Raw genomic sequence first — 20,925 nt, 5'->3', positions numbered from 1 at the left:
CAGGGACAGGTGCAGGTCCACATACCATAGGTTGAGAAGCACACTGAACTATATGGCTATATTGCTTTATCACTGCTTCTCTTAGTGTGTTAACCTGTTGGGTCTAGGGGGCAGCATTTGCACGTCTGGATAAAAAAAATGTACCCGATTTAATCTGGTTACTAATCCTACCCAGTAACTAGAATATGCATATACTTATTATATATGGATAGAAAACACTCTAAAGTTTCCAAAACTGTTTGAATGGTGTCTGTGAGTATAACAGAACTCATTTGGCAGGCAAAACCCTGAGACATTTTCTGACAGGAAGTGGATACCTGATGTGTTGTATTGACTTTAAACCTATCCCATTGAAAAACACAGGGGTTTAGGAATATTTTGGCACTTCCTATTGCTTCCACTAGATGTCACCAGCCTTTACAAAGTGTTTTGAGTCTTCTGGAGGGAGATCTGACCGAACAAGAGCCATGGAACGGTGATGTCCCATTAGACACCTGGCGCGCTAGTTCATGTTGGGTACCCTCGTTCCAATACGTTATAAAAGAGTATGCATTCGTCCACCTTGAATATTATTCATGTTCTGGTTAAAAAAGGCCCTAATGATTTATGCTATACAACGTTTGACATGTTTGAACGAACGGAAATATATTTTTTCCCCTCGTTCATGACGAGAAGTCCGGCTGGCTTACATCATGTGCTAACGAGACGGAGATTTTTGGACATAAATGATGAGCTTTTTTGAACAAAACTACATTCGTTATGGACCTGTGATACCTGGAAGTGACATCTGATGAAGAGAATCAAAGGTAATGGATTATTTACATAGTATTTTCGATTTTAGATCTCCCCAACATGACGTCTAGTCTGTATCGCAACGCGTATTTTTCTGGGCGCAGTGCTCAGATTATTGCAAAGTGTGATTTCCCAGTAAGGTTATTTTTAAATCTGGCAAGTTGATTGCGTTCAAGAGATGTAAATCTATAATTCTTTAAATGACAATATAATATTTTACCAATGTTTTCTAATTTTAATTATTTAATTTGTGGTGCTGACTTGACTGCCGGTTATTGGAGGGAAACGATTTCCTCAACATCAATGCCATAGTAAAACGCTGTTTTTGGATATAAATATGAACTTGATAGAACTAAAAATGCATGCATTGTCTAACATAATGTCCTAGGAGTGTCATCTGATGGAGATTGTAAAAGGTTAGTGCATCATTTTAGCTGGTTTTATGGTTTTGGTGACCCTGTCTTTGACTTGACAAAACATTACACACAACTCTTGTAAATGTACTGTCCTAACATACTCTAAATGTATGCTTTCGCTGTAAAACCTTTTTGAAATCGTAAAACGTGGTTAGATTAAGGAGATGTTTATCTTTCAAATGGTGTAACATAGTTGTATTTTTGAAAAATTTGAATTTTGACATTTATTTGGATTCAAATTTGCCGCTCTTGAAATGCACCTGCTGTTGATGGAGTGCACCACGGGTGGCACGCTAGCGTCCCACCTAGCCCCAAGAGGTTAAGTGACTATTTCAGAGGCCACATACAGCCCCCTTTCCTCCAGGTGTGACCGTGTCCACACTGTCCACTTAGCAATCCACACCACCCTCATCCAATCACAGGAAGAAGACGCCTGACACAGAGACCGTCAAGTGTCCGAGCAACAGAGGTTCACCGGTGGCGTTTAAGACCTGTCAAATCCCTCTCGAGAGGTTGTGTTTGAAGAGGGGACCACCTCGCCACTTTATTTACCCGTGTTTGCTCTCACGCTTACTGCCGTTTACCCACAATCCCCTATCAATGGGCACTGCAATCAACCACCTGTCTGTCAGAGCCCACGGAAGAACAAATACAACTCTGGGGTGCATCCGAAATGGTACCCTATACTCTATATATAGATGTAGGATCTTCATTTGAGCACCCTGTAACAGGATAACTATCCTGAAATGCAGGTTTTAAATGGCTTCTGAAGTTTGTAATTTCCACTTAGACATTTCAGACTTGATTTTCCCTTACAAAAAATGCATCAACCCCTACAAAATGTCCATTAATTATAATCCACATAATAATTCACATTTCCTGTTTCTGCAGGATTATTTTCCTGCTATTGCAGGATTATTTTCCTGCTGTAGCAAAGTGGCTCAAATTAAGATCCAACATCTGTAGCGCACTAAGTTTTCCCAGGAAGTTGTGAAACAAAAGTTTTTGTCATTTTTCCCATTCATCGAGCTTAGGCTACAGTATATCTTCCCTTCCTTCAACCTGTCCAACGTTTTCCTTTTTTCGAAATGCTTACTCAAACAAACGCCTTTAAGAACATAATCCTGTGAATCTCCTATGTGTGATGGCTTATGCTCTCCTTCCTTCCTTCCCTCGCTCCTCTCATCTCTTGGTTCGCATCGATGGGCCGCGGAACAGGTGTCATTTGTGGCCACTAAGCCATTGGCAAGTCCACTCTGTATCGATCCTTCACAGTATCAATTCTGCTTCTGGCAGTGGCCCAGCGCGATAATCGATGGATGCTCACCACACTAATCTAACGTGTGTTTTGCCTGGGCCTGTAAGGCCTTCAACATACTACTCTGGAAGCTATCTGGGGGGATATTAATCAAAGCGTATTGCTTCATAACACAATGTGAACTGGTGGTAGTGGTATTCATCTTACAGCCCAGCTCCTGTGTACCTTCATCTGTATATGTTTTGTTTATATCATGATGTGTATTGTCTGTGTCATTGTGTGTTTTGTCTGTGTTATTGTGTGTTTTGTCTGGTATTATTGTGTGTTTTGTCAATATTATTGTGTGTTTTGTCAATATTATTGTGTGTTTTGTCTGTATTATTGTGCATCTCGCTGTCTTTGTTTGCATCTCTGTCTTGGACAATATGTGTCTGGTCTGTTTGTTTTCTAAGACTGTGTTTACTTTCTATTTACACAGAGTGTAGAAAATATTCAGAACACCTTCCTAATATTGCCCTCAAAACAGCCTCAATTCGTCGGGGAATGGACCCTATGTCACGATCGCTATCTTCGAACTCCCGATCATAAATAAACCAAGGCGCAGCGTGCATGGAATTCCACATCTTTTTTAATGAACATGAAACTCATCAAAAACAACAAACAGGAGGAAAACGAAAACGTGACGTTCTGGGGCTGCTCAAAGGCAGTTACACAAAAACAAGATCCCACAACTCAAGGAGGGAAAAAGGGCTGCCTAAGTATGGTTCCCAATAAGAGACAACGATAGACAGCTGCCTCTGATTGGAAACCATACCTGGCCAAAACATAGAAATAAAATACATAGAATGCCCACCCGCGCAGGATATACTGGGCCGTGGAGGCGCACTGGAGGTCTGGAGCCTATGGCTGGCACAACCTGTCTTTGCTGGATGCTCAACCTAGCATGACAACTGCAGGGCGCGGGCACAGATGGCACCGGCCTGTGAATGCGCACTGGCGACACAGTGCACATCACCGCATAACACGGTGCTTGCCTCGTCACTCGCTCCCCACGGTAAGCACGGGGAGTTGGCTCAGGTCTCCACCCTGACTCTGCCAAACTCCCCGTGTGCCCCCCCTCTCGTGCTTCCGTCGATGTTGGTTCTCCCCGGTCCAGCTCCTCTTCCCAGTAAGCGCACGGTTCCCAATAAGAGACAACGATAGAAAGCTGCCTCTGATTGGAAACCATACCTGGCCAAAACATAGAAATAAAATACATAGAATGCCCACCCCATATCACACCCTGACCTAACTAAACAGAGAAAAATGTCTCTCTCAGGTCAGGGCGTGACACCCTACAAGGTGTCGAAAGCGTTCCAATAGGGATGTTGGCTCACGCTGACTCCAATGCTTCCCACATTTGTGTTAGGTTGGCTGGATGTCCTTTGGGTGCTAGACCATTCTTGATACACACAAGAAAACTGTTGAGCGTGAAAAACCCAGCTGTGTTGCAGTTCTTGACACATTCAAACCGGTGTGCCTGGCACCTACTACCATACCCCGTTCAAAGGTACTTCAATATTTTGTCAGGCCCACTCACCCTCTGAATGGCACACATACACAATCCATGTCTCAGTTGTCTCAAGGCTTAAAAATCATTCTTTCTTCTCCCATTCATCTAAACTGATCGAAGTGGATTTTGACATCAAGGAAATAACAGGTTTTACTAATGTTTCGTGGACTCAATGTATATATAACTGTGTCTGCGCTTCGACGTTTTGGCTCTCTGCATCATTCACAGCAGACTTAGGTACAAATAGTACCTGTATTTCTTTCAAATAGTTTAAGCATTTGATCGTGCATGTCTGGAAACAAGAGACTGAAGCCTTAATAGACCCCAAGAATGAAAACCTGCTGTTATCTAGCTTTCAATACCACAGCTATTACCATTACCAGACAACAGGACACACTGAACAGTCAGAAATGCGCTGTATTTAACGTTTCAATTTCCACTGTTTGTTAGCCTATTTTGTTAATTTCCTTTCCAAAATATCAAACCTAATTATTCATTTATGAAACATTGACGTGCCCTCTAGCCCTCTCGATGCAAAAGCAGCTTTACCTAAAATATTACTGTTTAACTTCATTAGTTTCATGAGTTTCAGTTGGGAAGACTACAGCTTAGGTGACTTAAAAGAGCTCCTGGCAATCCTACCACAGACGAGAGAGAAACAAAGAGCAAAATGTTACCACATCTTCCTACTGTTTAGCCAAACGAGTGTAAAGCAACCTCAGTCACAACTGTGCCAGAGCTTATGAGCGGGAGAGCTGGGGGGAGAGTGGACAATTCCTTCAGTTCCTCGCTAAATTTGTGAAATGTATCAAATTCTTCATCTTTTAGTTGTTCAGAAGCATCTGAATTATTTCCTATGGCTGTCCCGCTCATAGATATCATTTATTCTCAGTGGAAATAGTACGTGAAAATGAAACAAATTTCAAACGCAACTTGTCGTCACCACAACACAAAATCAAAGCTTTTCTGTCACAGAGTATGTTCGCTATAGCTCACCTTTTTTTGGTATCAATTTATTTGGATAGTCCCAAATAGATTGTTTGTAATTCGGTAGATGTTCAACTAACTGTCAACAAAATTTTGACTAACTATCTAGTAATCCTAACCCTCGCCTTAACCCTAGCTTAACCTAACCCTTATGCTAACGCTAAACTTAAATGTAACCCTTAACCGTAACTCTAAAAAGCTGTGGCATATCAAAAGAGTTGGAATTGATAGTTTAGACATCTGTAATCACCTATAAGGGACTATCAAAATGAAGTGTGCGATTAAGATCACTTCATTCGTCAAATTACACACAAGGTCCAATGGAAATTTGACTTCCATTTTATCGCAATCCCGCCCGAAAGACCTACAGGGAGCATGCCATACTTTGGCACCTGTGGAGCAGTTGTTGTGGTGGGTAAGTGCCTTGCTCAAGGGCACAACGGCAGGTGATTGCATCTAGGATTTTGATATCAGCAACCCTCTGGTTGCCAGCTCACTTCCCGCCAGATTTTTCCCATCAGACCTGGAATTAGAAGTTGCAACCCTCCGATTGTTAGCTGGCCTCTCTAACCACTAGGCTACCTGCCGCCTATGAACTATCCTTCTAACTGTCACAGACAGAATGGAGGCAACTCAGAACACATATTTGTTGTCCCCATGCCTGTGTTTCTACTGTGAGATTGTGGGTGGCCATTGCTTTGGTAAACACACTAGTTGGGCCCAGGGGACGATGGTAGTACTGATGAGCTACTTAGGATCAACGAGGGATTCAAAAGCCTCTAAGCCCGAGCTCTCTGCTTCTGCTAATGACTACAAAAGCTGACAGAGAGAGAGAGAGAAAGAGGAGGAGGACATAAAGAGAAAGAAAGAGGAGGGAAAGAGAACATTCAGAGGGACCCTCCTCAAGGACTAGGGCCCTTTAAGTAATAACTGACAACTAATTGCACCACGGCCACCACCACCACTGAAACTTCATTCATGATCCCCTTAATATATCCAAAATGGCCACCCAATCACAAAACTAAGCCCAGTAGGCCAAACCAACACAAGGCCGAAATTACACAATAGAGCCCCCCATTTCGGCTCGGGTTGCAGTGAAGTCTATGGATGCTGAGCACAGCAAAGCACACCTGGTGCAGTGAGTGAAACACATGAATGCACCGTGGCCGCGGCCAGCCCGCCTTCACTGCAGTAACTCACCTCCAAAGTCAAGGCCATTAGGGGGTTATCTAACGGCCCAACCAGGGGGTCGGTAACTGCTCTGCAGTCGGGGGTTATGGACTGAGGAGATTTATAGGGAGGAAAGATGCTGGGAGCCAACATGACGATCTTGTCTCTCGTGTCACGCTGTGCACATCACATTACAGTCCACTATCACACTGTAGAATAGAGGAGGATGGATTTCAACAGAGTAAAACTAGAGAAGTGTGAAAGTTAGTGGTAAACGGGAGAGTGGGGAATTGTCTGGAGCTGAAAGAAGAATAGATGGGGCAATGAGTTGAGTGGAGTGGAGCTGTGGTGTGTGTGTGTGTGTGTGTGTGTGTGTGTGTGTGTGTGTGTGTGTGTGTGTGTGTGTGTGTGTGTGTGTGTGTGTGTGTGTGTGTGTGTGTGTGTGCGTGTGCGTGCGTGGTTATAGTGACATTTTTAACAAGATTTAGAAGGGAGAGAACATGAGTGGTACAAACTGTAGCAGCTTGTGTATCTGAGGAAATGTGTGTGCGTGTTTATATGAGATAAACCCAAAATCCTCTTCGAGGGGGTTCTCACATTGTTCATGTACTCGCTCAGCAGGTCTTGCAGGGCCTGCCGGACGGCGTTGCACTCAGCCACGATGCGCTCGCGGCGGTCGTCGCGGGTGCAGGACGAGTCGGCCATGAGGGCGGCGCCACTGATGATGCTCTCCAGGCGCTCCTCCAGGGAGGGGCGGAAACGCGCCTCGCTGAACGTCAGCGGGTCCAGGATGATCTTGTTCTGATCGGGAGGAAAGGAGAGAGGGAGGTCAGAAACAGGCTAACCAAGGGTCAACTTCTGAATGCTATTGCACTTCAGAACTTTGTACCCAAAGAGACTGTTTAGTATTCAGAGTGGAGCATGTCACTCCTTTATCTTATTAACCAAAGGTTAAGTGTTGGATACCCAATTTTATGTAAGCCCTGTTGGGTTAGATTGTTTACAAGAATGATGAACACATGGAAGTGCATGTTAGCATTTCCACGCCAGAATCACCCATGAAAAGCTACCATCTACATTCAAGATGACTTTGCCACCAGTACTAAACATAATACATTTGAAAACAAAAGACACAGATAAAGATCTGAGAAACACATGAGAGAGAGAGATAGAGAGAGAGGGAGGGAGAGAGAGGTCAGTTTAAGCTATGTTTCTGCTGTCAACCATGAGTTACATAAAAAAATATATCTTAGCTGTTTGTTTGGAACAGGTTGTCGCCGAAATATATTATTGGTAACAAAGGCTTATGTCTGAGGTACACAGAGTCATGTACACCCTTATGGTTTTCATAATGACTGTAATAATACACATAATAATAATACTGGACTGACCCATGTCTAAGGCCACCATCGCCCAACAAAAAGAGAGAGAGAGAGAGAGAGAGAGAGAGAGAGAGAGAGAGAGAGAGAAAAAAAAAAAAACTGAAAACAGGAAAAAGAGAGAATTTGGGACCAATAGAAAGAGGGGGAAAGAGAGGACTTGGGACCAATAGAAAGAGGGGGAAAGAGAGAATTTGGGACCAATAGAAAGAGGGGGAAAGAGAGGACTTGGGACCAATAGAAAGAGGGGGAAAGAGAGGACTTGGGACCAATAGAAAGAGGGGGAAAGAGAGGACTTGTACGACAGCAGGCGGCAGTAGCCCATTTCAATGTATTACCGACAGTCTCTGTCAGGGAGAGAGAGAGAAAAAAAATGAAAGAAAGAAAGATAGATAGAAAGAAAGGGAGAAAGATCGTAAAGAAAGAAAGAAAGATCGAAAGAATGAGAGAAACAGAGAGTGCCACAACAGCAGGACGTAGTTACAGGTAGGGAGTGTAACAAAGAGTGTAACAAAGCTAGAAAACACATTTGGCAGTGATAGAAGATGGCTCAGTGCAATCTGTCAGCGCCAAGGTGGTAAAGCCAGAGGCTGAGAGCGGAGGGAAGGTCACCTTCAAGCTTAGCTTCAGGGTCCTAGTACCAGACCCTTACACCCCCCTCCCCGCCTGCTTTATGGGGTCTTTAAGCACAGAGTGAGGAGACACAGGGGCCCCGGCTTTTATTATTGGAAGTAGCCGCAAAATATACTTTTTTATGATCTGTACAGCAGGTAAGAACAAAAATTACCATTTTGATGGAGAAGGTATTACGTTTTACGGCCGTACAATTTCAATATCCCATTCCGCAGCAGTTTGTGGTGCGGTGGAGTTTTTAAGAGGGAGAAGCCACGCCGGGTAGGCAGCGTTTATTAGTAAAGAGGTGTCTAAATTCCTTAGGTATGTGTGTTTGTGTGTGTTTATATCGGTTGTACTGCACATTATGGTTGAAAACAGTTCCAGTCGGGCATTGTTGAAAACAAAATACAGTGCCGTTCAATGACTACTGTCTTCAAATGTTTTGCGAGGGCCTAATTTGTTTCGGTCGCAGCTAGACGGCATCTATTTTCCACAAAGCGAGTTAGCCACAATGTCTAGTCTAGCAACTGAAGCCTATTCTAAATAACAGCAGGGTGCTATCACATTGACGGGAGACACAGAGCACACACACATTTAACATTTACATTTTAGCCATTTAGCAGACTCTGTTATCCGGAGCCACTTCCACACGCACACAGACTGAGAGACATCGAGCTGGTGGCCTTGTCTGAAACCTTGAAGTGGCAACCCAGCCCTATGAGTGGGACACCCATTCCAGGCCATTGCTCTGTGTGTGCGAGAACGAGAGCAACAACACAGATGGTACTAGACATGGCGTGTCGAGAGTCATATAGTCATATCCATCTCCTTCCTGCCCATAACGCTCCATAATTATCACTGTTTTCTCTGCCTTAATGTCATCTCATCTTGTATCTTATTAAGAGTCTCCGGCTTCACAGGCTTGGTAAGCACAATCCATTGGCTTCGGGAGGACATTACCAAGACAGTGAGCCTTAAGAATGGGGCTAGATGGTTGCGTATCGAACAAACATGCTAGCCACGCGAAAAGGCGATGGCATGCTTTCCGGTAATACAGGCATTCATTAAAGTTTGCCTTATCTCGTTTTCTTCAATGTGGGAAAGAGGAGAGGGGGATGGAGGGAAGAATGGGAATGCCCAGCATCAGTAGAGCTAGAGGCAGCCTGGATGAAACTGGCTGCAATCAGAGGCGTATTGTCTTTCTTACGTTTCAGTGTTGCACGACGTGGAACCGCTCTGCCACCCTTGTTCGGGGTGACACTGTTGTTATTTCTTTTTTAGTTACATTTCCACGGTTTATTCATGGGCGCAGAATATTTACAGAAGCAATTTAGGTTGAAGTCGGTCTCTCTCACCGCTTGCATCAGGGTTTAACGGAGGCCGCCGCCGTAGCCCGCCGCCGTAGCCCGCCGCCGTAGCCCGCCGCCCATGAGCTAAGCTACATTACATGAGATGGTTCTGATTTGTAAATAAACCAAAAAATGTAAACAAAAAAACATCCCCAAAAAGCAGTCCGCAGTAGTGCCCTGCCTTAGCATCCATAACAAAACTAAAATGTCTGTTTTTGGGGCAGTAGTAGCAGAAGCAAGTGAATGGCAACAGTGAGTTGCGTTCAGAGCCTGGCCAGTGAGCTACATTCAGGCTCCACTCAGGCCTCTAATCCTGGGCAGGGTGACAGGCTGATTGTCAGACGACACATAAGAAAGACAGGCAGGGAGAGAGAGAGAGAGAGAGAGAGAGAGAGAGAGAGAGAGAGAGAGAGAGAGAGAGAGAGAGAATATGGGATGAATTCAGCCACAGCGAGGGGGATGAGATGAATAAAGATAGAAAGAGAGAAAGGGAAAGAGAGAAAGAGAGAGAGAGAAAGAAAGAGAGTGAGTGAAGAGGAGAGAAAGAGGGTCTGAGACAGAGAAAAAGAGGGGAGAGAGAAAGGACTCGTGAGACAGCAGGACAGTAGTGCCTCTGTTCATATTACTAATGACACTCACTCTCTCAGGTACCTCTAATACTACCCTGCCTCCTATACAAGCCCTGGCCTACATTCACATTCACTGGTTGGCGCCTCAGGAACCCAAATACTGAATCCCTGATTCCCCAAGGGACTCATTTTATCAGTTACATTTGACAGTTTAAGTCTGTATAGAAGTTTGTGTCCTAGTTTAAAAGGCAATGAGGTCCTTTATCTACTTCCACAGAGTCAGATGAACTTGTGGATGTCATTGTTATGTTTCTTTATCCAGTTTAAAGGAAGTTAGCGGTAGTGTCACAAGCCAGTGTTAACTAGTGTTAGGGCAATGACTGGAAGTCTATAGGTATATGTTAGCATGCTAGTAGATCCCATAGACTTCCAGTCATTGTGCTAATTCTAGTTAGGATTGGCTCGCGAAACTACCTTCAACTACCATTGCCAAAATCCTGAAGTATCCATTTAAGACCATGTGGCAGAAAGAAATACCTACAGTAGCTACCATCCAATTAGGATATGTCCAATTGTTGTCTTCACTGGTGAAATACTAAAAAAAGGTGTCTGAGTTACACTGGCCAGGCATGAATCATTTTATGTGCACTCAGATATTGCAGGATCAACTTTTATACAGTGACTATGTCTATGTTCATCTTAAGTATTCCGGGAACTGAAGTACTCTTGATCATCATACAGATCATCAAGTCGAAAGTTTGCATACACTTAGGTTGGAGTCATTAAAACTCGTCTTTCAACCACTCCACACATTTCTTGTTAATAAACTATAGTTTTGGCAAGTCGGTTAGTACATCTACTTTGTGCATGACACAAGTAATTTTTCTAACAATTGTTTACTGACAGATTATTTCACTAATAATTCACTGTATCACAATTCCAGTTGGTCAGAAATGTACATACACTAAGTTGACTGTGCCTTTAAACAGCTTGGAAAGTTCCCGAAAATTATGTCATGGCTTTAGAAGCTTCTGATTGACATCATTTGAGTCAATTGGAGGTGTACCTGTGGATATATTTCAAGGCCTACCTTCAAACTCAGTGCCTTGTGAAAAACTGATTTTAAATGTTTTTGGCTAAGGTGTATGTTTCAGGAAACTAGGCGTATGTTGCGGGTCACAGAACAGCCGTTTGTTTATCCAAATAAGATATTGGGCAAAAATGCCTTCTCGAACATGCGAACTTTCATGTGCCTTAATAACAAACTTGTATGCCATCTGTAAATATGAACACAATTATTAAATTACGAGCCTAGTTAGTTTAGCCAAAGAAAAAGTCAGCAACCTTACTGCTAGCCATGATTGGCTGAGATAATAAGTGGGCTGGACATGCCGAGAGATGAGTTTGGATTGGTCTGCCATATAGCAAGCTCCTGTCTATTTGAGCTGGTCAGTGTGTCTAGGTAATCCTGTCTTACGCTGCTTTTTTTAATGTATTGTGTATTAAAACGGAATAAGTGTTGCTCTCCTCTTTCTGGAGGACTGAGTTTTTAAAATCAGTGGAATTCGAGTATGATAGCTAATGGGATGGAGAAAACACTAGTCTCCGGATTATATCTTCAAACTAAGAGCAACCATGGCATCCAACAGAAGACGCGTCCAACCATGAATGATGTACACGGGTAAGATAGTCTAGCTAGCTACCGAGATGCGCAGCAGTCTAAGGCACTGCATCTCAGTGCTAGAGGCGTCACTACATATACCCTGGTTCGAATTCAGGCTGTATCACAACCGGCCGTGATTGGGAGTCCCAAAGGGCCCAGCGTCGTCCGGGGTTGGCCGGTGTAGGCCGTCATTGTAAATAAGAATTTGTTCTTAACTGACTTGCATAGTTAAATAAAGGTTTCACATATTACACGTTTCTAATTTTGACAGAAAGAGCCATTTGCTTGGCTAGCTATAGCCTAATGTTAGCTTGCTAACATTGAACCTGGTTGGTTAGCTACCTGCAGTTTCATGCAGGGTAGTAACGTTATGCGTTGTGATTATGCTTCATTGTTTACCTAGCTAGCTAACGATAGCTAGCTGGCTCACTAGCTAACTTTACGTGTATGACCTTATTATTCGTATCTCAGAGCCATTTGCCTAGCTAGCTATAGCCTAATGTTAGCTAGTTAACATTGAACCTGGTTGGTTAGCTACCTGCAGATTAGTGCAGGGTAGTAACGTCATGAGTTGGGATTATGCTTCATTATTTACCTAGTTAGCTAGCTAAACAAAATACTCTACTATGCAAGTTACCATTTCGGGCCCGTTCGTAAATTCAGTCTGGTCATCTACTCCGATTTCAGAGCACTCTCGTGTGCCAGAAAGCGCAGAATAACTGATGAATTTATGAACGCTCAACACCCGTTGAATACGGCCGGTGTCAGTAAACAATGGCAAAAAAATTGTAATTTAATTGTTGCCAGAAGCACAGTTACAGTCACCAACGCGCTGAATAACATGAAAACAGCCTAATCAGCTCTGCTTGGGCGAGTAAAATGGTCAGAGTGGGGTGTTCTCTCATTTGTGTCTGGAAGTAGCTAGCAAGTTAGCCAGTTAGTTTGGGTGCTTGACTGGCATTTTGAGGTTAGAACGTTCAGCTCATTGGCCAGAGCGTCCAGTGTGCGCTCTGAACGCGAAACGCTCTGAATTTACTAATGGACAACCAATTTAGTAATGGACAGCACAGTTGCAGTCACCAACGCTCTGGATAACATAAAAACAGCCTAACCAGCTCTGCTAGGCCAGTAATGTTCAGTGAGCTGTTCTCTCTCACATATATGTCTGGAAGTAGCTAGCAAGTTAGCTTGGGTGCTTGACTGCTGTTCGTACATTCGGATCAACCCTTAACCTGTTGGGGATAGGGGGCAGTATTTGCACGGCCGGATAAAAAACGTACCCGATTTAATCTGGTTACTACTCCTGCCCAGTAACTACAATATGCATATAATTATTGGCTTTGGATAGAAAACACCCTAAAGGTTCTAAAACTGTTTGAATGGTGTCTGTGAGTATAACAGAACTCATATGGCAGGCAAAAACCTGAGAAGATTCCTTACAGGAAGTGGCCTGTCTGACCATTCCTTGAGCTTCTTGACTCTGTTTATTGAAGACTGAGGATCTTTGCTGTAACGTGACACTTCCTACGGCTCCCATAGGCTCTCAGAAGGCGGGAAAAAGCTGAATGATGTAATTCCAGCCCCAGGCTGAAACACATTAGCGCTTTTGGCAAGTGCTCTATCAGAGGACAATGGGCTTAGGCGCGTGCACGAGTCGACCCCATGTTTTTATTTTCGTTCGTCTCTGAACCTAAACACAGATTCCCGGTCGGAATATTATCGCTTTTTTACGAGAAAAATGGTATAACAATTGATTTTAAACAGCGGTTGACATGCTTCGAAGTACGGTAATGGAATATTTAGAAATGTTTTGTCACGAAATGCGTCGTGCGCGTAACCCTTATTTACCCTTTCGGATAGTGTCTTGAACGCACAAACAAAATGCCGCTATTTGGATATAACTATGGATTATTTGGGACCAAACCAACATTTGTTATTGAAGTAGAAGTCCTGGGAGTGCATTCTGACGAAGAACACCAAAGGTAATAACATTTTTCTTATAGTAAATCTGACTTTGGTGAGTGCTAAACTTGCTGGGTGTCTAAATAGCTAGCCCTGTGATGCCGGGCTATCTACTCAGAATATTGCAAAATGTGCTTTCACCGAAAAGCTATTTTAAAATCGGACATATCGAGTGCATAGAGGAGTTCTGTATCTATAATTCTTAAAATAATTGTTGTGCTTTTTGTGAACGTTTATCGTGAGTAAGAGATGGGTGGGGCTAAAGCTTAAGAGGGTATTAATAATGCTGAATGGGTGTAGACAAATTAGGGCTCTCCAATAGTACTACCAAAACATTCAAAGGTCATTTTCTCAAAAGTTTATCAACTTTCAAAGCAAAATTACTTTCCCATTGTTCCTCAACTGTAGTGTATGATATACCACTTTGTAGCTTTGAGTCTTTACTTTAATCCAATGTAAAAAAAACAACACTATTTCTAATTTTGCTACATAAGACTGATTTGAGCCGGTCGGTCACATATGACCATTTGCTGGCTATTGACGTCAAATGCTCGCTATTTACGTGGCAAAGAAAGGAAGATTTCTGGTCGATAACTAAAGCCAACAACACAACAAATAGCCTGGAGGACATATCATAGCCTACACAAACAACCAAGGAGAAATGGCTAGACACAAATTGAAAAGGAAATCTAGGAGGAAACGTGTCAACTTCTTTGCACAGTGTGTCCATCCCAAATGGCACCCTAAATGGCACCCTTTCCCCTACATACTGCACTACTTTGACCATGGTCCATGGGGCTATGTTCAAAAGTAATGCACTATGTAGGGAATAGGGTGCCATTTGGGACGCATTCCCACACTGAGTGTCAGGACGTGTCGACCTCTTTACACTGAGTCACAACAGGGCTTGTGTGTTTTGGACTGTAATCACCTCCACGCTGGGACAGAAAATGGCATGCTACAGAGACCACTGCCCAAAGCACGAGCTACATGTTGAGAGGTGTGTGTGTGTGTGTTTGTTTGTGCGTGTACGTGCGCGTGTCTTGCCCACGCGGAGCCCGGACCTGTTGCTTATTTCACCCTCTCCTCCTCTTTTCTCACATTTTTATTTCTCCTTTCTCTCCTTTTCTCTCTTTCTTTACCAAGGTGTAATGGAATTCGCACCCCTGCCTTCCAACCCACCCACGGACGACCATGTCGTACATCATTTAGACTGGGAGAGAACAGTGTGCTCTTTTTGCTGACTCATCCAGGGCTTCTGTGCTGTGCTTTACCGCCGCTACACACAGACACACACACACAGACACACACACACACACACACACACACACACACACACACAATGCATACACACAGGCACGCACAAGCATTATAGACACAAACACGTGTGCATGCACACACACATGAAAAATATACACACACACTCCCCCAGCCATAGACACAGCCTGATCTTTCCGATAGCGGCTTAGCTGCTATTTTTAGGGAGCCACAGAAAAGGACTGTGGAGTGCCGTGGCGGAAATTGCAAGTTTATCTGTGATTTCCTCCCAGGATTATCAGTATGTTAGTCTTCTTGATTGTAGTTTATGTTTTGTCTCTCTCTAAGTCACATGGACGATTACTACTTTGCCGGTCGATGTGTTAGTGAATAATGCTGTTTAGCTGCAGATTACTCGATTCAGGTGGAAAATAGGGGCCCTTTCACTCCTGCCAAACAGAAACAATACCATTACTCAAGTTGCCTCTTATCAGCTCTTCTGCAACAGTTGGCTGGTAATATCTGGTCGAGATGCACAAGAGGAGAAGGGGTAATATATGTATCTGTGCCTCCTATCCTTGGCTAAATCCACATATATTTGAATAGAGAACAGAATTGGGGATGTATAACATACAGACATTGACATATTGATACAGTTGAAGTCGGAAGTTTACGTACACCTTAGCCAAATACATTTAAACTCAGTTTTTCACAATTCCTGACAAGTAATCCAAGTAAAAATGCCCTGTCTTAGGTCAGTTAGGATCACCACTTTATTTTAAGAATGTGACATGTCAGAATAACAGTAGAGAGAATTATTTATTTCAGCTTTTATTTCTTTCATCACATTCCCAGTGGGTCAGAAGTGTACATACACTCAATTAGTATTTGGGAGCATTGCCATTCCATTTTTTTACTTGGGTCAAACGTTTCAGGTAGCCTTCCACAAGCTTCCGACAATGTTGGGTGAATTTTGACCCATTCCTCCTGACAGAGCTGGGGTAACTGGGTCAGTTTTGTAGGCCTCCTTCTCTCACACGCTTTTTCAGTTCTGCCCACAAATTCTCTATAGGATTGAGGTCAAAGCTTTGTGATGGCCACTCCAATACCTTGACTTTGTTGTCCTTAAGCCATTTTGCCACAACTTTGGAAGTATGCTTGGGGTCATTGTCCATTTGGAAGACCCATTTGCTACCAAGCTTTAACTTCCTGACTGATGTCTTGAGATGTTGCTTCAATATATCAACATAATTTTCCTACCTCATGATGCCATCTATTTTGTGAAGTGCACCAGTCCCTCCTGCAGCAAAGTATCCCCACAACATGATGCTGCCACCCCCGTGCGTCACGGTTGGGATGGTGTTCTTCGGCTTGCAAGCCTCCCCCTTTTTCCTCCAAACATAACGATGGTCATTATGGCCAAACAGTTGTATTTTTGTTTCATCAGACCAGAGGACATTTCTCCAAAAAGTATGATATTTGTCCCCATGTGCAGTAGCAAACCGTAGTCTGGCTTTTTGATGGCGGTTTTGGAGCAGTGGCTTCTTCCTTGCTGAGCGGCCTTTCAGGTTATGTCGATATAGGACTCGTTTTACTGTGGATATAGATACTTTTTTACCTATTTCCTCCAGCATCTTCACAAGGTCCTTTGCTGTTGTTCTGGGATTGATTTGCACTTTTCACACCAAAGTACGTTCATCTCTAGGAGACAGAACGTGTCTCCTTCCTGAGCGGTATGATGGCTGCGTGGTCCTATGGTGTTAATACTTGCGTCCTATTGTTTTTACAGATGAACGTGGTACCTTCAGGCAATTGGAAATTGCTCCCAAGGATGAACCAGACTTGTGGAGGTCAGAAGCTTCTAAAGCCATGACATCATTTTCTGGAATTTTCCAAGCTGTTTAAAGGCACAGTCAATTTAGTGTATGTAAACTTCTGACCCACTGGAATTGTGATAAGTTAAATAATATGTCTGTAAACAATTGTTGTAAAAATTTCTGGTGTCATGCACAAAGGAGATGTCCTAACCGACAAGAAATTTGTGAAATTGTTGAAAAACTAGTTTTAATGACTTCAACCTAAGTGTATGTAAACTTCCAACTGTACATCTCAGCTGACAATATATATAAATGTATTTATTTATTTATTTTTTCTAAATTGCAATTGCATGATAATTGGTGACAGACGTGGATGGCGTGCATTCTGCAACACATACTCTTAGAAAAAATGGTTCCAAAAGGGATATTTGGCTGTTCCGATAGGAGAACCCTTTCTGGTACCAGACTGAACCCTTTTTGGTTCCAGATGGTACTCTTTTGGGTTCCATGTAGAACCCTCTGGGGAAAGGGTTCTACATGGAACCCAATTGGGTTGTACCTGGAACCCAAAAACATTTTCAAAGGGTTCCCCTATGGAGACAGCCGAAGAACCCTTTCAGGTTCTAGATAGTATAGGTACACTTTTAGAAGATGCTAAGGCTCAAAGTGACATATGCTTACAAGAAACGGTAAAGGAAATGAATAAAAAGCAGCCTGCATAGCTATTTGGCAAAGATATGTAGGCACAGGAGATTAGATGGGACCATGGAGACTGGGACACCTTGATTTAAGAAGACAAAAGGGAGTACAGCAAAGCCACAATACCCTGGAGGGGATCTCACATCTCGGAGGAAAAGTCTCTTGGGGGAGAACAGCTGAAGATGATATGTTCTTTACAAGATGGATGATAAAAGGAGAGCGTTCCCCTGAGGAATCGACTTTGTTTTTATTCCGAGCAGGGTGTCAGTTTGTTGTGATTGGGAAAGGGGGGAATGGTGGGGAGAGAGAAAGAGAGAGAGACAGAGAGAGGGGTGGGAGGGGGTGCAGCATACAGTTTTGACGAAGCCCCAGGGCCCTTTAACAAGAATTGGTGACGGTTGAATCTATTCTCCTAGCACCTCTCTAGTGTCAATTTAGTCCTCGTTCACAGCTTTCATCAACCTCTCCCTCAACGTCAGCAAGACAAAAGAGCTGATCGTGGACTTCAGGAAATGGAGGGGCGAACACTCCCCCACCCACAACGATGGGGCTGTAGTGGAGGGGTCGAGAGCAAGTTCCTCTGTGTCCACATCACTAAGGAAATAACATGGTCCACACACACCCACACAGTTGTGAAGAGGGCACAAGGGCCTCTTACCCCTCAGGAGACTGAAAAGATTTGGCATGGGCCCTCGGATTCTCAAAAAGTTATACAGCTGCACCATTGAGAGCATCTTGACTGGCTGCATCAACATTTGATATGGCAACTGCAAGGCACCTGAACGCAAGGTGTAACATAGGGTGGTGAGTGCAGCCCAGTACATCACTAGGGCCGAGCTCCCTGCCATCCAGGACTTCTATACCAGGCGGTGTTAGAGTAAGGTACAAAAATTGTCAAAGATTCCAGACACCCAAGCCATAGACTGTTCTCTCTGCTACCGCACTGCAAGCGTTACCAGTGCAGCAAGTCTGGAACCAACAGGACCTTGAACAGTTTCTACCTCCAAGCCACAAGACCTCTAAATACCTAATCAAGGCCTCCTGAGGGGCGCAGCGGTCTAAGGCACAGCATTGTGGTGCTAGAAGCATCACTAGAGGTCAGGGTTCGATCCCGGGCTGTGTCGCAGTCGGTCGCGACTGGCCCAGCATTGTCTGGGTTAGGGGTGGGTTTGGCCGGCTGGGATATCCTTGTCCCATCGCGCTTTAGCGACTCCTTGTGGCGGCCGGGCACATGCACGCTGACTTCGGTCGCCAGCTGTGCGGTGTTTTCTCCGACACATTGGTGCGGGTGGCTTCCGGGTTAAGCGAGCAGTGTGTCAAGAAGCAGTGCGGCTTGGCAGGGTTGTGTTTCGGAGGACACATGGCTCTTGACCTTCGCCTCTCCCGAGTCCATACGGGAGTTGCAGCGATGGGACAAGACTGTAACTACCAACTGGGGAGAAAAAGGGGTAAAAAGCACTAAATATGTTTTTGAAAAAAAGTATTGCACTGACTATACACACACACTTAACTCTACCCACACACTCACACGTACTTCCACTGACACCCCAACACACACACACACACACACACACACACACACACACACACACACCACACACACACCCCCGCACACATAACCTGTGCACACACGCATACTCAAGCCACACATACACTCATAGACACACACACACACACACACACACACACACACACACACACACACACACACACACACACACACACACACACACACACACACACACACACACACACACACACACTTTCACACTCACCACATTCAGTACACTGCTGCTACTGCTCCACATATTACAGCTGAGTCTAATATCTATCCTGTTGCCTATTTACTTTACCCTTACCTATATGTACAGTACAGTATATAGCTACCTCAATTACCTCGTACTCCTGCACATCGACTCGGTACAGGTACTCCCTGTATAGAGCCATGTTATTTTTTACTAGTTATTGTTATTCGTTATTCACTGTGTATTTATTCCTTGTCACTATTTATTTTATCATTAACTATGCATTGTTGGAAAAGGACCCGTAAGTAAGCATTTCACTGTCAGTCTACACCAGCTGTTTACGAAGCAGGTGACAAATAACATTTGATTTGATTAACTTTTGTCACATTTGTTCTCTGATTGGATATTGTGATATAGATAGCAATAGTTCCCATGAGACGTTTAAGCCTAATCAAAGAATGGAGTAAGAAAACGAAAGACCATAGCAACAGGTTGGAGCAAACTGTCAAAACATAACCCCTATATGGTGGTGGTCACATGGAGAAACACTACAAGGCAGAGAGGAAGAGTTTAATGTTGTCTGACTCAATGAGAGTATGTCCCCAGTGATAGCGATAAATAACATGACTTCCTATTTAGAAATGGACCACGGTGAAGGTCAGACGGTTAATCATTTAGGCTATTTAACAAGGTGAGACCCATTGAGATAGTGATCTCTTTTTCAATGGATCCCTATCCCTGGCTATTGAAAGATATGAGGTTCTGGGAAGGTGATGGCCAAAAACCTTTGAGAAGTACACTACCGGTCAAAAGTTTTAGAACACCTACTCATTCAAGCGTTTTTCTTTATTTGAGCTATTTTCTACATTGTAGAATAATAGTGAACACATCAAAACTATGAAATAACACATATGGAATCATGTAGTAAGCAAAAAAGGGTTAAACAAATCCAAATATATTTCATATTTGAGATTCTTCAAATAGCCACCTTTTGCCTTGATGACAGCTCTTTGCATTCTCTCAAACAGCTTCATGATGTAGTCACCTGGAATGCATTTCAATTAACAGGTGCGCCTTCTTAAAAGTTAATTTGTGGAATTTCTTTCCTTCTTAATGCGTTTGAGCCAATCAGTTGGGTTGTGACAAGGTAGGGGTGGTATACAGAAGATAGCCCTATTTGGTAAAAGACCAAATCCATATTATGGCAAGAACAGCTCAAATAAGCAAAGAGACATGCCAGTCCATCATTAATTTAAGACATGAAGGTCAGTCAATACGGAAAATGTCAAGAAATGTTAATGTTTTTTCAAGTGCAGTCACAAAAACCATCAAGCGCTATGATGAAACTGGCTCTCATGAGGACCGCCACAAGAATGGAAGACCCAGAGCTACCTCTGCTGCAGAGGATAAGATAATTAGAGTTACCAGCCTCAGAAATTGCAGCCCAAATAAATGCTTCACAGAGTTCAAGTAACAGACACATCTCAACATCAACTGTTCATAGGAGACTGTGTGAATCAGGCCTTCATGGTCGAATTGCTGCAAAGAAACCACTACTAAAGACACCAATAAGAAGAGGAGACTTGCTTGGGCCAAGAAACACGAGCGATGGACATTAGACAGTGGAAATTTGTCCTTTGGTCTGGAGTCCAAATTGGAGATTGTTGGTTCCAACCGCCGTGTCTTTGTGAGACG

The 20,925-nt window shown here is 43.5% G+C and overlaps 1 protein-coding gene across 1 annotated transcript in view; it reads right to left on the bottom strand.

The window, feature by feature from the left end:
- LOC106609934 (catenin alpha-2) overlaps window positions 1-20,925 on the bottom strand; it is a 767,831-nt gene that overhangs the window by 507,871 nt on the left and 239,035 nt on the right. The window contains exon 7 of the mRNA XM_045722643.2: window positions 6,773-6,976. Within this exon, the coding sequence (XP_045578599.1) occupies window positions 6,773-6,976 (204 nt within the window). The remainder of the gene's footprint in view (window positions 1-6,772; window positions 6,977-20,925) is intronic.

Source organism: Salmo salar, chromosome 08 (genome assembly GCF_965601325.2).
Source record: "Salmo salar chromosome 08, fSalSal1, whole genome shotgun sequence".
Lineage (NCBI taxonomy): Eukaryota > Metazoa > Chordata > Actinopteri > Salmoniformes > Salmonidae > Salmo > Salmo salar.
This window is presented reverse-complemented; position numbering and strand designations above follow the sequence as displayed.